This window comes from Gorilla gorilla, chromosome 1 (genome assembly GCF_029281585.2).
Source record: "Gorilla gorilla gorilla isolate KB3781 chromosome 1, NHGRI_mGorGor1-v2.1_pri, whole genome shotgun sequence".
Taxonomy (NCBI): domain Eukaryota; kingdom Metazoa; phylum Chordata; class Mammalia; order Primates; family Hominidae; genus Gorilla; species Gorilla gorilla.
Genome location: NC_073224.2, coordinates 25,158,337 through 25,178,714, shown reverse-complemented (window position 1 = coordinate 25,178,714; position 20,378 = coordinate 25,158,337). Strand labels below are relative to the sequence as shown.

Sequence of the window (20,378 nt, the reverse complement as noted above, 5' to 3'; positions counted from 1 at the left end):
TAAGGTTCTTACTTTTTTTTTTTTTTTTTTTGACAAGATCTTGCTCTGTCACCCATGCTGGAGTGCAGTAGCACAATCACGGCTCACTGCAGCCTCAACCTCCCAGGCTCAAGTGATTCTCCTGCCTCAGCCTCCCAAGCAGCTGGGACTACAAGTGTGCACCACCACACCTGACTAATTAAAAAGAAAGTTTTGGCTGGGTGCAGTGGCTCACGCCTGTAATTTCAGCACTTTGGGAGGCCGAGGTGGGCGGATCACCTGAGGCCAGGAGTTCGAGACCAGCCTGGCCGATATGGTGAGACCTATGGTGGTCTCTACTAAAAATGCAAAAATTAGCCGGATGCAGTGGTGCATGCCTGTAGTCTGAGCTACTTGGGAGGCTGAGGCAGGTAAATCGCTTCAACCCAGGAGGTGGAAGTTGCAGTGAGCTGAGATCACACCACTGCACTCCAGCCTGGGTGACAGAGTGAGACTCCATCTCAAAAAAAAAAAAAAAAAAGAAAGAATTTTTTTTTTTTTTTTATAGAGATGGGGTCTCACTTTATTGCCCAGGCTGGTCTTGAACTCCTGGTCTCAAGCAATTCTCCTGCCTCGGCCTCCCAAAGTGCTGGGATTACAGGCCTGAGTCACCATGCCCGGCTGAGGTTTTTACTTTTAAAATGCAAATTCATCTCTCTATGCCTTTGACGACTCTTATTTATCAAAATTATGTGTGCATATATCTTGACTTCCTTGCCAGGTTACAGATTCCTTGAGGAAAATCTAGTGCTGTGTGTTTTCTACCAAACATACGTTACCAATAAATATTCGCTAAGAAAATGAATCCCCTCTACCTTCTATAGGAAAACATCCCATGTATTATCCCCCTTCCCTCTATTATTTTTAATCCTCCACTCCTGCTGATCCTTTTTCTTTATAAAATCCTGAAGTTTCTCATCCTGAAAAGTAAAAAGGAAGCCTTTTCTGTACTTTCCAATACCTTCAAATAACATTTTAATATTTTTCTTTGCTACTTTAATGAATTTCTGGGTAGAACTGCATAAACACTCTCATACTCACTTCTTAACTCTTGCAAGTAAATCCAATGACGTCTTGGTAGGTCTCCCTCTTGACCACACTGTGCCTCCTGAGGGTGGTGACCATTCCTTCCTCGACACGTGAAGCAATGCCCTCCCCTGGATTTTCCCTTTCTTTATTCAATACATAGTTATTGGGACCTACTATGTAGTAGGCATTGAAGATACAATTATAAGCAAAAAGACACAGGAGTCCCTGCCCTCAAGGGGCATAGCCTAATCAATGGGTGAAGACAATGAAATAGTCAGCAAACATGTGACTATGAACTAGGATCAGTGCTATGAAGGAAAGAATCCTTGCCTTGACCACAGATGGTTTTCTTCTCTGGCTATTCCTCTAGTTACCTCTGAGCTCCTTTCTTCCTCTGACCTCCAAGAGTAAGTGTTCCTCAAGGTTTCATCTTGGTTAACCTCTCCGCTTTCCTATAAGGACGATTTTCCTTGACAGTCTCATCCATGCCTAGGGCTTCAACTATAACCTCCCAATGCATGAATCCTAAGCACAGTACCTAGTGCTGTGTCATCTACACAAGCAGTCTCACTGGCACAACAAATCTCACATACCCCAAACTCCACACACCTTTATCTCCTCTTTCTGAACCAACCAACAAAGAAAACTCAATCCTAACAACACACACACATCTGACGGTCTCCTTCCTGAATTCTCTATTGATCTTGTCAATAGCATCCATCTCCCAGGCACAGGCTTTTAAGCCTGTCTCATCTTCTTTCAAGTCCCCTTAGGATCCCAGATAAGGTCGTGAGAAAATCACTGAAAATCCCCAATACCTTCCACCACCCACCCCTCTCCGGCATTCAAGGCTCTGGGGCCCTGGTCTCAACTTACCTTCCAGCCTTATCACCTAAGATCTCTCAGGCCAAGTTCACTATGTCACAGAATCTCCCCTCAGATTCTCTGTCTATACCAGGGGTGTCCAATATTTGGGCTTCCCTGGGCCACATTGGAAGAAGAAGAATTGTCTTGGGCCACATCTAAAATATACTAATGCTAATGATAGCTGAAGAGCTTTTAAAAAATCACAAAAAGGCCAGGCACAGTGGCTCACCCCTATAATCCTAACACTTTGGGAGGCTGAGGCGGGTGGATCACTTGAGGTCAGGAGTTCATGATCAGCCTGGCCAACATGGCAAAACCCTGTCTCTACTAAAAATCCAAAAAGTTTAGCTGGGTGTGGTGGCATGCACCTATAATCCCAGCTACCAGGGAGGCCGAGCCAGGAAAATTGCTTGAACCCAGGTGGCAGAGGTTGCAGTGAGCTGAGATCACACCACCGCACTCCAGCCTGGGAGACAGAGCAAGATTCCATCTCAAAAAAAAAAAAAAAAAATTGCAAAAAAATTCATAATGTTTTAAGAACATTTACAGATTTGTGTTGGGCTGCGTTCTAAGCTGTCCTGGGCCACATAAGGCCTGCAGGCCATGGGTTGGACAAGCTTGGGCTATACCATTCCATCTACTGGGAGGGCTCTGGCTCTGGCCCTCAGACTTGCATCCTAGAATCTATTTCTGTGTCAGATGGGCATACCATGCTGCCATTGACCGTGACATCATCATGGCCATGGAGCAACAGGATGGCAAAACCATGGAGCAAACTGGATAAAATGTTTCTGAATTATTAAACAACAAAAGCAGGATATAGAACAATATCAAATTATTTGCAGGTTTTTTTTTTTGTTTTTTTTTGTTTGTTTTTGATTTTTAAGACGGAGTCTCACTCTGTTGCCTAGGCTGGAGTGCAGTGGTGCGATATCGGCTTACCACAACCTCCGCCTCCTGGGTTCAAGCAATTATCCTGCCTCAGCCTCCAGAGTAGCTGGGATAACAGGCACCCCCCACCACGCCCGGCTAATTTTTATATTTATTTTATTTTATTTTTTAACCACTCTGGATCTTGATGTGTAAAGTGAGCATAATAATGGTACGTCCTGCATAAGGTCATTTTGAAAACTATATGAGTTAGGCTGGATGCGGTGACTCACGCCTGTAATCCCAACACTTTGGGAGAGTGAGGTGGGTGGATCACCTGAGGTCAGGAGTTCGAGACCAGCCTGGCCAACATGGTGAAACCCCGTCTCTACTAAAAGTACAAAAATTATCTGGGTGTGGTGGTGGGTGCCCGTTATCCCAGCTACTCTGGGGCTGAGGCAGGATAATCGCTTGTATTTTTAGTAGAGACAGGGTTTCTCTTTCCCCACGTTGGCCAGGCTGATCTCAAACTCCTAACCTCAGGTGGTCCACCCGCCTCGGCCCCCCCAAAGTGCTGGGATTACAGGCATGAGCCACCGCACCCAGGCTTATTTGCAGTTTTTATAATTATGCATACAAAAATGTACAAAGGAATACAACGAAGTGACAAAAATAATTGTATTCGAGTGGTGGAATGGGCGATGCGCCTTTCATTGATCTAGAATCTAAATTTTATTTAGTATGCTTTTTAAAGTAACGCTTTTATTTTAGAATCATTTTAGATTTACAGAAAATTTGAGAAGACAGTGTAAAGAATTCCTATATATATATCCTATCCCCAGTTTCTCTTATTATGAACATCTTACATTAGTGGGATACATTTGTCACAAGTAAATGAGCCAATAACTTAATGGTATTGTAGTTTCTTTCTTTCTTTTTTTTTTTTTTTTTTTTGAGAGAGAGTCTTGCTCTGTCATCCATGCTGGAGTGCAGTAGCACAGTCACAGCTCACTGCAGCCACAGCCTCCCAGGCTCAAGCTGAGCACGATCTCGGCTCACTGGAACCTTCCCCTCCTGAGTTCAAGCAATTCTCCTGCCTTAGCCTCCCAGATAGCTGGGATTACAGGCACCCACCACCATGCCCAGCTAATTTTTGTATTTTTAGTAGGGACGGGGTTTCACCGTGTTGGCCAGGCTGGTCTAGAACTCCTGATCTCAGGTGATCTGCCCACTTCGGCCTCCCAAAGTGCTGGGATTACAGGCATGAGCCACCGAGTTGGTCTGCAGTTTCTTAATGTAGTTTCTAAAACTAAAAAAACTTGTTTTGTAATCCAAATAAACAACATAGAAGACAATGTCATTATTTTCATAACTTCTAACTCCAACTTAGTATCCTAATATTTATTATTTTTCTTATTTTTATTGTATTACCTTAGACTCCTCTCGGCATGGATTCTTGGCTACAAATTGGAACCTAATTTTTTTTTTTTTTTTTTGGTGGCAGGGTCTGGCTCTGTCTCCCAGGCTGGAGTGCAGTGGCACGATTTCCATTCCCTGCAACCTCTGCTTCCCAGGTTTAAGTGATCCTCTCACCTCAGCCTCCTGAGCAGCTGGGACCACAGGTGTGGTTAATTTTTGTATTTTTTGTAGAGTTCAGGTTTTGCTGACCTTGGCCTCCCAAAGTGCTGGGATTACAGGTGTAAGCCTCCGTACCCAGCTGGAACAAATTTTTGCTTTACCTTCATTTGCCATATGCTTGTGCATGTCGTTAAAGTAATTAAAACTTTATTGATTGATAAAGGTCCTAGGAAATGTTTTCCTTAAAGTATCATGGAAATTGTTTACACATCTAAGCCTTACACACATCCGAGAATCAAACTGTGTGTACTGCCTCTCCAACAAATCTATAAGGTCTGCCTGGGGTCTTATCTTCCACCTCCTCCTCCTGTATTTTTTTATGTCCAAGAATACCCAGTTCAGATTGGTCTTAGAGTATATCCTCAATAAATACCAGTTGTAATAAGTTGTAGAAGTTGAATAGTTCTAGTAGATGGGGTATTGATTTTAAATAACTAAAAGTAACGGGTTCTTTCCGAAATTGCACTTGAAATGTCAGACCTTAACGTTTTGTTTTGTTTAAGAGACAGGTCTTGCTATGTTGCCAGACTAGCCTCAAACTCCAGTTCTCAAGCGATCCTCCCAACTCAGCCTCCTGAGTAGCTGGGACCACAGGCATGCCTGGCTTAGACTTTAATTTTTGACACTAGGACACTATGATGTTTTTCCTCAGCATCACTCGAAAAAGGAAGCTAAAATTAATCCTTAGTAGAAGCAGATTTTAGTTCTTAAATTATAAAAATCACTAAAAAGGCAGATAATAATTATTCTAAAGAACATACTTCCAGCTTGCTTTTATTTTATTTTATTTATTTATTTATTTTAAGACAGAGTCTCACTCTGTCACCTAGGCTGGAGTGCAGTGGCACAATCTCAGCTCACTGCAACCTCCACCTGCTGGTTCAAGCAATTCTCCTGCCTCAGCCTCCCAAGTAGTTGGGATTACAGGCGCCTGCCACTGCACCCTGCTAATTATTGTAGTTTTAGTAGAGACGGGGTTTCACCATCTTGGCCAGGCTGGTCTTAAACTCCTGACCTCGTGATCCACCTGCCTCAGCCCCACAAAGTGTTGGGATTATAGGCGTGAGCCACCGAGCTCGGCCTCCAGCTTGCTTTTAATGTCTGAACTATAGAATGGAGTGTGTGTTGTTTTCTTCTTTTAAATGTTTCTCCCTGGTGAATTTTCTTTGTTCTAACTGCCAAGTTCATTTCAAAGAATCCTTCTGAGTATCTAGCAGTTAAAACAAATCCTATAGATTATACAAAGAAATAGTCAACGGAAGCAGCCAGCTGTTTATAGTACGACTTTTTATAGGAAAAGAAGACATTTTGTTTTAAAATAGAACTTTAAAAATCTCAAAGAGGTCTTTCCCCTATTTTTTTAGTTGATAAATATATTTTCACCTTTTAGGATAGTATTTACTTGATATAGCCAAAATTATAACACTGAAATTAGGAAAAATGCTGAAGACTGTGCTAACATATATTCTGTACCTCATCTTAAGTGGTTTTGGAAAATCCCTAAAAGTAAACTACATGAAAAACTTAGCATTCTTTTAACTTCAAGGAAGTCTACATGTTACCAAAAAAATTTGAGGAGCAAAATTTTGTTTAAAAATTAGGATTATGAGAAGAACAAATTTATACTTTCAGTTTACTAAACTAGTTTAAATTCAGTAAGCACAGAAGCCCATTATTAGATTGTAATTTCAAGGAAAATGTTGAGTATCAGGAGTAAAGAGTGAAGTCTGATATTCACAATTAATGGTTGAAAATTCCCCAAAACAAAGTTAAAAGTAGCACCACTGACCATTTTCAAGACAGTTATGTGTTTTAATTTAAACTGCTTATTTTATAAACTATTGTGTAACTTCTCTTTATTACAGAGGTGATTTGACTACCCAACAATGTTACTATTAAAGACTTTATTACAGAGTGATGTTTTAAAGCAAGACTAGGCAAAACTTGTTACAAATTAACTTGATGTTATATATAGAAGGAGCAGAACTGAATCAGCCTATTTGAGGCAAGACATGCCTTTGAGATACTGAACGCTGTAAATATAGTTAAGCAACTCTGCTAATGAGCTTTGGGAGAGAGAACAGAGGTGGCTTGGACAGTACAAGAAGTAACTGACCAAGGAAGTCCCCAGAAAGATGTATATCAAAAGGTGGAACAGTGGAATGACAGGCAATTCTTAACTTTTTGTGTGTACTTTTTTGCACAATTTGAACTTTAAAATAATGAACATTCTGGCCAGGTGCAGTGGCTCACGCCTGTAATACCAGCACTTTGGGAGGCCTAGGTGGACAGATCACTTGAGGCGAAGAGTTCGAGACTAGCCTGGCCAACATGGCAAAACCCCATCTCTACTAAAAATTCAAAAAAACAAAAAAAAAATTAGCCGGTCATGGTGGCGGGCGCCTGTAGTCCCAGCTACTCGGTAGGCTGAGGCAGGAGAATGGCGTGAACCTGGGAGGTGGAGCTTGCAGTGAGCCGAGATCGCACCACTGCACTCCAGCCTGGGTGACAGAGCGAGACTCTGTCTAAAAAAACAAACAAATAAATAAAGTAGCCAGGCATGGTGGCACATACCTGGGATCTCAGCTACTCAGGAGGCTGAGGCATGAGAATCTCTTGAACCCAGGAGGCAGAGGTTACAGAGAGCCGAGATCGCACCACCGCACTCCAGAGTAAGACTGTCTCAAAAAAAAAAAAAAAAAGAAAGAAAAATCCCTGCCCCTGCCCCTGCCTCTGCCTCTGCACAGTCTCCCTCTGATGCCGAGCCAAGGCTGGACTGTACTGCCGCCATGTCGGCTCACTGCAATCTCCCTGCCTGATTCTCCTGCCTCAGCCTGCCCAGTGCCTGGGATTGCAGGCGTGCGTCGCCACACCTGACTGGTTTTTGTATTTTTTGGTGGAGACAGGGTTTCGCCGCGTTGGCCGGGCGTGTCTCCAGCTCCTGACCGCGAGTGATCTGCCAGCCTCGGCCTCCCGAGGCGCCGGGATTGCAGACGGAGTCTCGCTCACTCAGTGCTCAATGTTGCCCAGGCTGGAGTGCAGTGGCATGATCTCGGCTCGCTACAACCTCCACCTCCCAGCCGCCTGCCTTGGCCTCCCAAAGTGCCTAGACTGCAGCCTCTGCCCGGCCGCCACCCCGTCTAGGAAGTGAGGAGCGTCTCTGCCCGGCCGCCCATCGTCTGGGATGTGAGGAGCCCCTCTGCCCAGCCGCCCAGTCTGGGATGTGAGGAGCGCCTCTTCCCGGCCGTCATCCTGTCTAGGAAGTGAGGAGCGTCTCTGCCCGGCCGCCCATGTCTGGGATGTGGGGAGCGCCTCTACCCGGCAGCGACCCCGTCTGGGAACTGAGGAGTGTCTCTGCCCCGCCGCCACCCCATCTGGGAGGTGAGGAGCACCTCTGACTGGCTGCCCTGTCTGGGAAGTGAGGAGCCCCTCTGCCCGGCCGCCACCCCATCTGGGAGACCCAACAGCTCATTGAGAACAGGCCATGATGACGATGGCGGTTTTGTCGAATAGAAAGGGGTGAAGTGTGGGGAAAAGAAAGAGAGATCAGATTGTTACTGTGTCTGTGTGGAAAGAAGTAGACATAGGAGACTCCGTTTTGTTCTGTACTAAGAAAAATTCTTCTGCCTTGGGATGCTGTTAATCTATAACTTTGCCCCCAACCCCGTGCTCTCTGAAACATGTGCTGTGTCCACTAAGGGTTAAATGGATTAAGGGCGGTGCAAGATGTGCTTTGTTAAACAGATGCTTGAAGGCAGCATGCTCGTTAAGAGTCATCACCACTCCCTAATCTCAAGTACTCAGGGACACAAACACTGCGGAAGGCGGCAGGGCCCTCTGCCTAGGAAAACCAGAGACCTTTTGTTCACATGTTTATCTGCTGACCTTCCCTCCACTATTGTCCTATGACCCTGCCAAATCCCCCTCTCCGAGAAACACCCAAGAATGATCAACAAATACTAAAAATAAATAAATAAATAAATAAATAAATAAATAAATTTACAATTAAAAAATATGAATTATTTTATAATCATAACACAATAAACATATTTCCTTTTTGGAAAAAGATAATAGAAATAATATGTTAAAGTTTGACATCTGATATCTAAAAAAATTAAAGTTGTATAAAGCATTACAAGTGTTATATTATCTAGTTTTGTTGTGTCTTAAAGAATTTGCTCATCCACAGAGTGCCAACTGCATTAGAAAGAAAACAACTCTCCTTTCTAACTCACCAGCATTGATTTTCTGTTGTTGGCATGTAGAAGAGTATTTCAAAGAATGAATGAAAGCTATAATATTTATTAGAAGTAAAAAAGTTCTAAAGATATGCTACCTTACTGGGATGCTTAGAGACCATTTGCAAACCCTGTTTATGATCTAGAAATCCTGTTTTTCATTTTTTATTTGTAAAGCTCTATAACTCTCAAAAAATTTTAGGTGGATTATCATGTACCTAAGGGTAAAATATAGTTGAAATTATTCTTACCTGATTTTTCATATCTGAATTTCGTGGGCAGTTCAAAGTAATTGTATCACATTCTTCAGCTAGGAAAAAAAAAAAAGAAAGAAAGAAACAAAGTGTGATGTTAAAAAGCACACACTCCGTGGTGTAAAACCTAAAATTAAGGTTCAGTGTCACATGCTGCCTTGGCATCTGGTAAAATCAGAAGGGCTGGGCTACAAATTCCTCTCCAAACTCTGCTCTTAAGGATAAGATCCCCCAGCTAAACAATGCTCCTTATCAAGAGATTAGGCAAAATTCCTGCTAATTTTTTATTTATTTTTTTAAAATAAGAGACAGGGGCAGGCGGATCACCTGAGGTTGGGAGCTTGGGACCAGCCTGACCAACATGGAGAAACCCCGTCTCTACTAAAAATATAAAATTAGCCAGGAGTGGTAGCGCATGCCTGTAATCCTAGCTACTCTGGAGGCTGAGGCAGGAGAATCACTTGAGACAAAGTTTGCAGTGAGCTGAGACCACGCCATTGCACTCCAGCCTGGAGAACAAGAGCAAAACTCCGTCTCAAAAAAATAAAAATAAGAGACAGAGGGTCTCACTCTGTCATCCAGGCTGGAGTGCATCTCACAGTAACTTGGAACTCCTAGGCTCATGTGATCCTCCCACCTCAGCCTCCCAAGTATCTGGGAAGATAGGCATGTGCCACCACACCAAACTAAGTAAGATATAGGGCCTCACTGTGTTGTCCATGCTGGTTTTGAACTCCTGGCCTCAAGTGATTCTCCTGCCTTGGCCTCCCAAAGTGTTGGGATTACTAGCGTGAGCCACTGTGACTGCCCCCTGCTTATTTTTGGGTAGTGGGTTTCAGTTTCCTACCAACATGTGGAATTATTCAAACAGGCTGATCATGAACTCACATGGGAACCAGAAGGCAGCCCACCCTTTTGATGCCACAATGTTTGTCTCACACAGCCCATGGTTTTTTGCTCTGCTGTCAAGTACTACATCTGTGTCCCCCTGCGTGGCTCTGTGTGATGGGCAGTGTCCTCCTCCCCTGGGCTGTGAGTATATGTGACTCATAGACTGCTGCTGATTTTGTCTCTCCAGTGTTGGGTGTGTGTGTTTGTCCATCCCCATAATCCTAGAGCAGGGGTGAGGAGGAGGTGATCAAAACAACTGGCATGATAGCCAGGAGTGGTGGCTCATGCCTGTAATGACAGCTATTCAGGAGGCTGAGGCAGGAGGAGCACTTGAGGCAGGAGTTTAAGGGAAGCCTGGGCAACCCAGTGAGACCCAGTCTCAAAAAACTTAAAAATTAGCCAGGCATGGTGGTGTGTGCCTGTAGTCCCAGCTACTTGGGAGGCTGAGAGAGGAGGATCACTTGAGGCAGGAGTTCAAGGCTGCAGTGAGCTCTGATCGATCATGCCACTGCACTCCAGCCTGGGGGACAGAGTGAGACCCTGTCTCCAAAAAAAAAAGACAGGAAAAATAAAAGAAAGAAACAACTGGCATAATGAACAGGATGACCCAACCACAATCAAGGACATTTGGTCAGATTTCATTAACTGCTCTCGGCTAACCAACTTCACTAATACCACGCAGGCTGCCTGGGATAGAATTGACAATTACCGGAAGATTTGCACTCTGGCCTATGCAATGCTGTGTTGTCTTTGTTGATTGTTTGCTATCTCACCCCAAGATGAAAACTGTTGTGAACTGACTGGACCCCAGAGCTGTCAGTTTGGGCCTGTGTTTGGCAGGTGGTCTCTTGAGGTTCCCATCTGTAAAGACGGTGGTAGCACATCCCCTTAACCGGTTGCTGCTTAAGTCCTACTTATCGAGGGACAGGTGCAAGCTCTCTTAGCAATACAACTAGCTTGGTGACCATCACTGGCCACTTGGGGCAGCTGTACAGACACTGTTTGTGAAGTGCATCCCCAGGTCAGCCATGGGGGCGGTCCTTTGCAGACAGAGGTTTGCAGAAAGGAAGGAGAGAGACCAGGGAGTTCCCCAGGGGAGTTTCCCTGGTGCCCTGGTTGCTGCTAAGGCAAGGGCAGTGACCCTGCCCGTCCCCTCAGCTGCTGCTTCCCTTGCTGCTGCCCATGTGTTCTCCTGACCCCCAGGGGCATCGAGGTACACAGCCATGGCAGTCTGTGGCCCAGGTGCTAATGAAGAAAGAAAACGGGAAAAAGCATTTGGTACTCAACTGCTCTCTCGGCACAGAGCCCCTGGCGAGCGCACCCAGCTGTGCTTAGCGCTGCTGCTTCCAACACGCCAAAGAGCTCATCTTGCCATAGTGGGTTTAACGTCCCCACCTGGGCCACAGACAAAACCACCTGGCTGGATGAGGACCCCATCCCCAGGGAGACCGACTGGCATTTCCTGGAGGAAGAGGTGGCTGCCTGCGATGGGGGCCACCTGGCTCCCAACACTTTGCTCGTAACCTCCCAGAAGGTCCCTTGGGACATATGGAGACAAAAACTGAAAGCCACAACTTTATGTGGCTAGAAATCCAAAATATTCTGAGAGCATTTGTACAAGACAGGAAAAAATCCATAAACAAATTAGTTAATTAATTAAAGAAAACCCTCATGGCAGAAAAGACAAAGTTGTAGCAGAGTCCCTCCACCTCTGGGTTACAGGCCAGCACTCTTCCATTGGGCTGGACCATGCTGCAGCTTATGCCCCTGTTGCAGCAAAGATCCTGATCCTCAGAGTTGTAGGGAAAACTCCTGGTAGCCCCGGGGCACCCTGACACAAGCCCACAGTTTTTAAACTATATGAGAGCAACCACTGCCACAGGGAAGGCCCCACCCCTGATGATACTGATTTGAGGTTCTCTGGGGGAAGAAATTTATCAATATGAGCAGAGTAGAGAAGACTGCCCCTGCCAAAAGTATATCCAGTGACCATAAAAAAGGAATGAAAGAAAGATAAAAAGAAACCTGGACACAAAGGAGAAGACAGGTCAGGTGTGGTGGCTCACACCTGTAATCCCAGCACTTTGGGAGGCCAAGATGAGAGTGTTGCTTGAGGGCCCAGAGTTCAAAATCAGCCCAGGCAACACAGTGAGACCCTATCTCTACAAAAAATTTAAAAATTAGCTGGGCATGGTGTCACATGCCTATTGTCCCAGCTACTTGGGAGGCTGAGGTGGGAGGATCACTTGGCTCCCAGAGGTCAAGGCTGCAGTGACCCATGATCACACCACCGCACCCCAGCCCTGAGTGACAGAGCAACGTCCTGTCCCCCCCCCCAAAAAAAAAGATCTTCACAGTGGATTACTACAATTTTATTTTATTTATTTATTTTTTGAGACGGAGTCTTGTTCTATCACCCAGGCTGGAGTGCAGTGGTGCGATCTCAGCTCACTGCAACCTCCATTTCCCAGGTTTGAGTGATTCTCCTACCCCAGACTCCCAAGAAGCTAGGATTACAGGTGCCCACCACCACACTCGGCTAATTTTTGTATTTTCAGTAGAGACAGGGTTTCACCATGTTGTCCAAGATGGTTTTGAGCTCCTGACCTCAAGTGATCTGCCCACCTCGGCCTCGCAAAGTGCTGGGATTATAGGTGTGAGCCACCGCATCTAGCCAGATTACTACACTTTTATTGCTGTGGTCTCATCCCTTAAGGCTTCCATACCCCATGCCTAATATGATTGGAAAACACTGACTCCACCCAATTAGTGACTAGAAAATATTTTGCTATTACAGATTTGCCTAATATATTCTGTTCAGTGACTATCTCGATAGTCTCTCAATCAAAGTTTGCCTTCATCTGCAAACGGACACGATACATCTTTACAAGGCATCCATGGGGCATTTCAAGAGCCTGGTCATCACACACAGGCTTTGCAGGCAAGATCTAACTGCATCCTACTTTCTCAGTCTCATGAGTGTGATGACATTACATGGATGAGATCCTCCTCTGAGGACATTCTCACTTGACATTTTCATGCAGGCCACGCAATACAGTACTGACAACAATGCTCACGGAAAGAGATGGGCCACTGCCCCACACATAGCGCAAGGCCCTGCCACCTTGGTGAAATTCCTAAAAATTACTTGGTAAACTAAGGGCTGCTCCCACCCAGACACTGTCAATAAACAGCTATTGACCCTCTCTGCACCCACAATGTGAATACAAGTCTAGTATATTTTTAGCTCTTTTTTGGGTTCTGGTGGCAACATATTTCTCATTTACAAATTTAATCTCATTGATGCCAGTACTTGCAAGTCAGCTCAATGTAAATTTGGGCCCCTCCAATAAAAGTCTACAACAGGCAGTCCCATTAGGACCCCCAGAGATTTCTGGAGTTTCAGCAACCTTCTCTCATTCCTCCTGAAGTCTCTGGACCACCCACGATAGCTGAAAGTTGTCCATAGGCTTTTGATGCAAGAAACTGCCCTCCCAGGCCCTGTTCTATACATTATTAGAGCAGCAACTGCTAGCTGCATACTGGGCTCTCTTGGAAATAGAGGCTGTCATTAAACGCTAGCTGTGACCCTCCATACTGCGCTGTCCATTATGCCTTGGGTCATGGAAGCAAAATCCTGGAAGCTCCGCATGGTTACTAAGGCCTCCTTGATACAGGATGGAGCTAAACCCGGGCACTCTGGCATATTCCATCTGCAGGAAGGGGTGGCTTCCCCCATCCCTCACCAGAGCCCATGGTGCTGGAAAAAGTCACCCCTCTTGCAGACTCCTAGGTTATCTGGGGAGCCCCTTCAAAGCAACTGAGTGAAGAGCAATGGGAATTTGTAGACTTTACAGATGACATCACCCCCATCATACACGATGAAGCTCAGTAGACAGTTGCTGCTTTCCATCCCTTAACCAGGATAAAGGAAGGACCCAAGATTAGCAAAACTGGCCAAACTTCAGGCAGTCATCTTATTGCTGGATGTCCTGGCCAACAAATCGCCCCATCTGCACAGTTTTTATAAATTTTTGGACCATTGCCTAAGAGTCGCACCCTTTGTGGTAAAGAACTCTCAGAATCTCTTGCCTCAAATACACCCAAACTATAAATAAAGAAACAGATGTCTCTATGTACAGCAAGGCCACAATACAAGGCTTCAGCAGAACATTTCCAGTCTCCTTTGGAGTCCCACTTATTACTGACAGTGAGCAAGACACTCATTTCTCTTCTGAGAACATACAATGCCAGGCTCTTAAGCCATTCAATGAAACTTCCACCTCCCCTCTCATATCAGGCAGCAAGTTCGATTGAGAGGCATAATGAAATCTTCAAGAAACTCCTATGTAAGTTACTGGGTGTCACTATTGCCACATGCCTTAATGAATCTAAATCCACAACCTCTGGGGACATGTACTCCCTACACCAATGCCACACGGGTTCCTCAACTGCCTTTACTGGCCATCAGGGGGACACCTCTAAAGTTCCTGTTTTTGATGACCATCTCACCATGTGGCCCTTTCCCTCCTGGTCAAGTGCCTTCCTTGCTTCTTAGTGGGGCACTTCTATTCCCTAGAAGTCTCAGCCATCATCAAGGTTTAAATTTATGCCATGGCATCTAGGGGTGAACTGTTGTATAAGACCTAACACTGAGACTCAATTTATGTGCTGCCTTGACATTGGTAGAACTGGGAAGGGCTCACACCTGTAATCCCAGCACTTTGGGAGGCCAATGCGGGTGGATCACCTGAGGTCAGGAGTTAGAGACCAGTTAGAGATTAGGTTAACATGGTGAAACCCCATCTTTACTAAAAATACAAAACTTAGCCAGGCGTGGTGGCGGGCATCTGTAATCCCAGCTACACAGGAGGCTGAGGCAGGAGAATGGCTTGAACTTGGGAGGCAGAGGTTGCAGTGAGCCAAGATTGAGCCACTGCACCCAAGCCTGGGCGACAGAGTGAGACTCTATCTCAAAAAAAAAAAAAAAAAAAAGAACTGGGAAGGTCTTGAATGGCCTAACCACAAGTCTCCTTCCCACTCTGCTCCCATGGCCAAAGTCCCCTAGCCAAACAACGCCCCTTACCAAGGGGACCACGCACAGTCCTTGTTCTCTTTTTGTAATGGGCTTCATTTCCCCTGATTCCATGGACTTACTCAAACAAGCCAATCACATCCTCCCTGACAACCAGGAGGCACCCCACTTGCTTAATACCATAAAGCCTGTCTGACAGCCCCTGGTTGTTTGCTCTGCTCCTAAGTGCAACCCCCATGTGGCCCTGCATGACACGCAGTGTCCTCCCCTCCTGGACTGAGTATACATGACTCATAAATTCCTGTCGATCTCATCTGTTAAGTGTTGAGTGTCATGTGTTTGGCCATCCCTGTAACCCTAAGATGGAATCCCTCCCTCACCAATGGGGTGAAGAGGAGACAATCAAAACACATTCTCCCCTGGCAGGGCATGGTGGCTCACACCTGTAATCCCAGCACTTTGGGAGGCCAAGGCAGGTGGATCACCTGAGGTCAGGGGTTCGAGACCAGCCTGGCCAACATGGTGAAACCACGTCTCTACTAAAAATACAAAAATTAACTTGGTGTGGTGGCGGGTGCCTGTAATCTCAGCTACTTGGGAGGCTGAGGCAGGAGAATTGCTTGAACTCAGGAGTGCAGTGAGCTGAGACCGTGCCACTGCACTCCAGCCTAGGTGACACAGCAAGACTCCATCTCAAAAAAAAAAATTCTCCCCTGATTAACAACGTGATATCAAATTCCAGTGTGTTCATTCGTCTGTCATTTTACTAAGCCTTTCAGACAGTAGAGAGTGGGATTATACTTGTCCCAACAGCTCACCCTCCTAAAGGTCAAACCTAAACCATTTTGGTTCTCTTGTTCAAGTTCAGGTTGCCAGTGAAAAGCAAAGGAACTTGAAATTCATGTTAAACATTTAACATCTTTCCATATGAATTGCTAGGAAGCAACTTCCATTCCAAAGTTGTGTTAACTTCACAGTTTTCCCACCTGTGGTGAAGATGGTACAAAATAGCTTAAAAACTGATTTTGTTCCATCAGATTCTAATCTTTAGTCACAGAATTCAAGGCCATACTCTAAACTTTAAAGTTGGCAGAAATATATTATAACAGAAATTTTAGCACCATGTAAATGTTTAAAGTTATTTAGCCTTAAATACAGAACCATTTAACTCAGGGTTGAAAAGTCAGGATGAAGTGAGGGATTGATTGATTAAGCCATTTGATTTTTACCTTCATTAGCAGTCTTTTTATTTTATGTATTTATTTATTTTGAAACAGAGTCTCACTTTGTTGTCCAGGGTGGAGTACAGTGGCATGATCTCAGCTCTCTGCAATCTCTGCCTCCCAGGTTCAAGCGATTCTCATGCCTCAGCCACTCCAGTATCTGGGATTACAGGTGCGTGCCACCACCACACCTGACTAATTTTATTTTTGTATTTTTAGTAGAGACGGGGTATCGCCATGTTGACCAGGCTGGTCTGGAACTCCTGGCCTCAAGTAATCCACCCGCCTTGGCCTCCCAAAGTGCTGGGATTACAGGCGTGAGTCACCGTCCATGCATTAGCATTCATTCACCTATTATGCGCTGAGCTGCTAGATTGGTTCAAACAAGGGACCATGTATATTCATTGTCTCACACACAATTCTGACTGGAATAAAAGACTTTCTTTTCATAATAGTATTATCTGGGAAACTGAAGCTAAAAGTGTGGTCTTTGCCTGAGGCTGTGTATGTTATCTTTTTACAGCTAGAGCGGTCCCCATCTGACCCAGGCTTGCCTCGCTCTCAGCTCTCCTGCCTGTCAGTCAGAGTGCTGAGCTCTCCCCCAGACCGCCTTAGTTGGAATCTCCAGGGGCCCAGAAGTCTGCGTTGTTGACAAGCATCCCCACATTCTGATGCACACTGAAGTGTCATTCGTCACAGCCCAACGTAATAGGCGTGTGACTTCAGTCACAGTCATCCCCACAATGTCAAAATTATTAACCCAGATTTCTTTAAAGTGCTTTTTTCCCAATACAAGAAGTTGAGTTTTTTGTTTTGTTTTAGTTTTGTTTTTGTTGAGATGGGGGCTCACTGTTGCCCACGCTATAGTGCAGTGGTGCAATTATAGCTATAGCTCACTGCAGCCTCGAACTCCCAGGTTCAAACGATCCTCCAGCCTAAGCCTCCCACATAGCTGGGACTACAGGTGTGCACCACTACACTCAGCTAATTAACTTTTTTTTTTTTTTTTGGAGAGATAGGAGTCTCACTATGTTGCTCAGGCTGGTCTGAAACTCCTAGTCTCAAGTGGTCCTCCTGCCTCGGCCTCTTGAAACACTGGCAAAGAACTTGAATTTAATAGTGACTTTTCTCAGGTGGTTTTCCAAATGCTCCCATGGTCATAGTCCTCTCCCTCCCCTCTATCCTCTTATGCACAAAAGATTAAAAAATGTTTTGGAGAGTTGTTACCATTGTATTCTTGCCATAACTGGGAGGGGAGGGCAGGTTGATTTTTAGTTTAATCTAACAGAAGATTCCCAAGAGGGTCTCTGTCAAGGCTTGGGGAGCGGGGGCGGGGAGTGTATTTATTGAACAAGCGGGATGAGAACACAGAGCAAACCACACAGGTGGGAGGATGAGGAGTTTCCCGTGAGAACAGAGACAACTCTTCACATGGCATCATTATCAATCCGTGAGGTAGGAAATCATATCAAATACAACATATTGGCTTCCTAGTTTTAGGACAGACCTTTCTACTTTTGAATTATTTAGTGATTTCCTAGTACTTGTTTGTTTTCTCTTCACGTGTTCAAACTGAACTACTTCTACATTTAATTAACACGTTGTTCTAAAAGGCACCCCCAAACAGCATCTATATTTAAGTTCAAGTTCCTCAGACTTCTTAAGGTAGCATTAGTCTACCTTACTTTGGCTGGGTGCAGTGGCTCACGCCTGTAATCCCAACACTTTAGGAGGCCAAGGTGGATGGATCGCTTGAGGTCAGGAGTTCAAGACCAGCCTGGCCAACATGGTGAAACCCCATTTCTACTAAAAATACAAAAATTAGCTGGGTGTGGTGCTGGGCGCCTGTAGTCCCAGCTACTCAGGAGGCTGAAGTGAGAGAATTGCTTGAGCCTGGGAGGCAAAGGTTGCAGTGAGTCGAGATCATGCCACTGCACTCTAGCCTGGGTGACAGAGCAAGACTCAGAAAAAAAGAAAAGAGGCCGGGCGCGGTGGCTCACGCCTGTAATCCCAGCACTTTCGGAGGCCGAGGCAGGTGGATCATGAAGTCAGGAGATAGAGACCATCCTGGCTAACACGGTGAAACCCCGTCTTTACTAAAAATACAAAAAATTAGCTGGGCGTGGTGGTGGGCGCCTATGGTCCCAGCTATTCAGGAGGCTGAGGCAGGAGAATGGCGTGAACTTGGGAGGCAGAGCTTGCAGTGAGCCGAGATCGCACCACTGCACTCCAGCCTGGGCGACAGAGCGAGAATCCATCTCAAAAAGAAAAAAGAAAAAAAGAAAAGAAGAGAAAAAAAAAGTCTACCTTACTTCTCTTTAACTTCTAAATACACTATAACATTTTTTTGAATAATCAAAGAAAAGAGCAGGGACACGAGAGAAAATGAAGATGATAAAATCTTGTTAGATTCGTGTATTTAAGTGTAATTTTCTTCCATTACGAATAGTGGCTCAAAAATCAAAATTCCTTTTCCAAACACATTTTTCTCTCGAAAATGTGAACAGTCACATTTTCTTCAGAACAATCAAGCAGCAGCTTCTGCGAGATACTGGGAATCACGTGATGGAAAATAAACCTCAATCTCACCAGTTCTTAGTATCCGCAGACTCACAGAACAGCCATCAGAAAAGAGCACCAAACCAAATGAACCCCCAAAAACTGTAAAATCAGGGGGTGGCTGCTTGAGGTGGAAGTTCTGCATTTATGCCCAATGAGAAAACAGATATAATTTATATCAACTCATTTCACCTCAAAAACAGATGCTGACAAATGAAATTACACTAGATTTCCACAGCTGATTATTAAAACCACATTATTCAAAACCAATCTATTCTGGCCACTGTTAAAGGTTTATACTCTCTGTGAATGAAGTAGGAATATGTTAGCAGTATGTAAGAGATTTTGTGAAACTCTTAACGCTAATTACAAATGATGCTTCTAGTAAATAAAGCTGGCCTCCTTAAAACTCACTTAAACGTTGGCATCCTAGCCTTTCCTTTATAGAATTAAATTACAATTGCTTTTAAGTCTATAAATCAGTCTCTTCGTTAATTCACGTGGATTTTTCTTTCCCTGAAAACAACTTATTTATTTATTTATTTATTTTTGAGACAGGGTCTCATTCTGTTACCCAGGCTGGGGTGTAGCCCAGGAAGTTCATGCCTCACTGCAGCCTCAACCTCCCAGGCTCAGGTGATCCTCCCACCCCAGCTTCCCTGGTAGCTGGGATTACAGGCACATGTCACCACGCCAGGCTAATTTTTTATATATTTTTGTAGAGACAGGGTTTCGCCATGTTGCCCAGGCTGGTCTTGAACTCCTGGAGTCAAGTGTGAGCCATGGCACCCAGCCATAAACAACTTTAATGAGAAAATTACCACAATGTCTAATGATAGTATTGGTCCCACTAGTGACATCAAAGAAAAATGCTAGCAGACATCAAGTTGTTATATTGTTGAGCGCAAATGTAGGAGTAAGTTTTTAAACTTCTAGACATGGTTCATTTACATATAAAATGATGTATTCATTTGGAGATAAGAAATTATGCACTTAATAATAATGTTCACTCCAATCTGTTCCTTGATCTAAGAAAAAAATACTATTCAGCACGAATAAGGACAAAGGGAAGACCTAGGGTATGGTTTTCACATTCACGTTACTTATAAATTCATTAAGATTTTTGTAGAACTCAAATTCTAGGAGAAATCTGGTAATACAATTACTGTAGTATCAGGTTGCTAAGCAACAATCTTTTTCTTTCAAAACAGGAAATCACACTTAAGAGTGACAAAAAAAGATATTGAGCCTGATGGCACCACGACATTCAATGATAGGGCCATTACAGCTCCGTCTTTTTCTAAGACAGTTTCACTTTGCCATCCTGACTGAAGGCTTGATTTTAAGCTTGATTTTTCACACTTCTTTGGCTGGATTTCCCTGCACCCCTGTCTGGTGTTCACAAGTGCCAGGCACCATTCTCGATTTATTTCATTGAATTCTCACCAGCACCCTGGGAAGTGGACGGTAACCTTGTCCTCCCCGCTGTGCTGAGGAGGAAACAGAGACCCTGAGACCTGAAGCCACTTGCTGAGGCCACTCACAGCCTTTTTGGACAGAAAAGAAAGGACACTCTAATGGTGTCGTTTCAGGGAGCAGGGAGAAGGGTCTAGGATAGTAGGGGGAGAAGAGGAGGAGAGCTTTGGCCAAACTCTGGACAGGTTGGCCCTGGGGATCTGTCTACGATTATCCACTACCATGAGAACTGCTGGGGAGACCCACGTTAGTGCGTGCTGGGCACGCGTACCCCTCCATG

The 20,378-nt window shown here is 44.7% G+C and overlaps 1 protein-coding gene across 5 annotated transcripts in view; it reads right to left on the bottom strand.

Moving 5' to 3' along the window:
* Positions 1–20,378, bottom strand: part of EDARADD (EDAR associated via death domain) — a 136,224-nt gene that overhangs the window by 50,623 nt on the left and 65,223 nt on the right. For all 5 annotated transcript variants that reach the window (XM_055372507.2, XM_055372519.2, XM_055372525.2 and 2 more), the window contains one exon: positions 8,912–8,970. In XM_055372507.2, the coding sequence (XP_055228482.1) occupies positions 8,912–8,970 (59 nt within the window). The remainder of the gene's footprint in view (positions 1–8,911; positions 8,971–20,378) is intronic.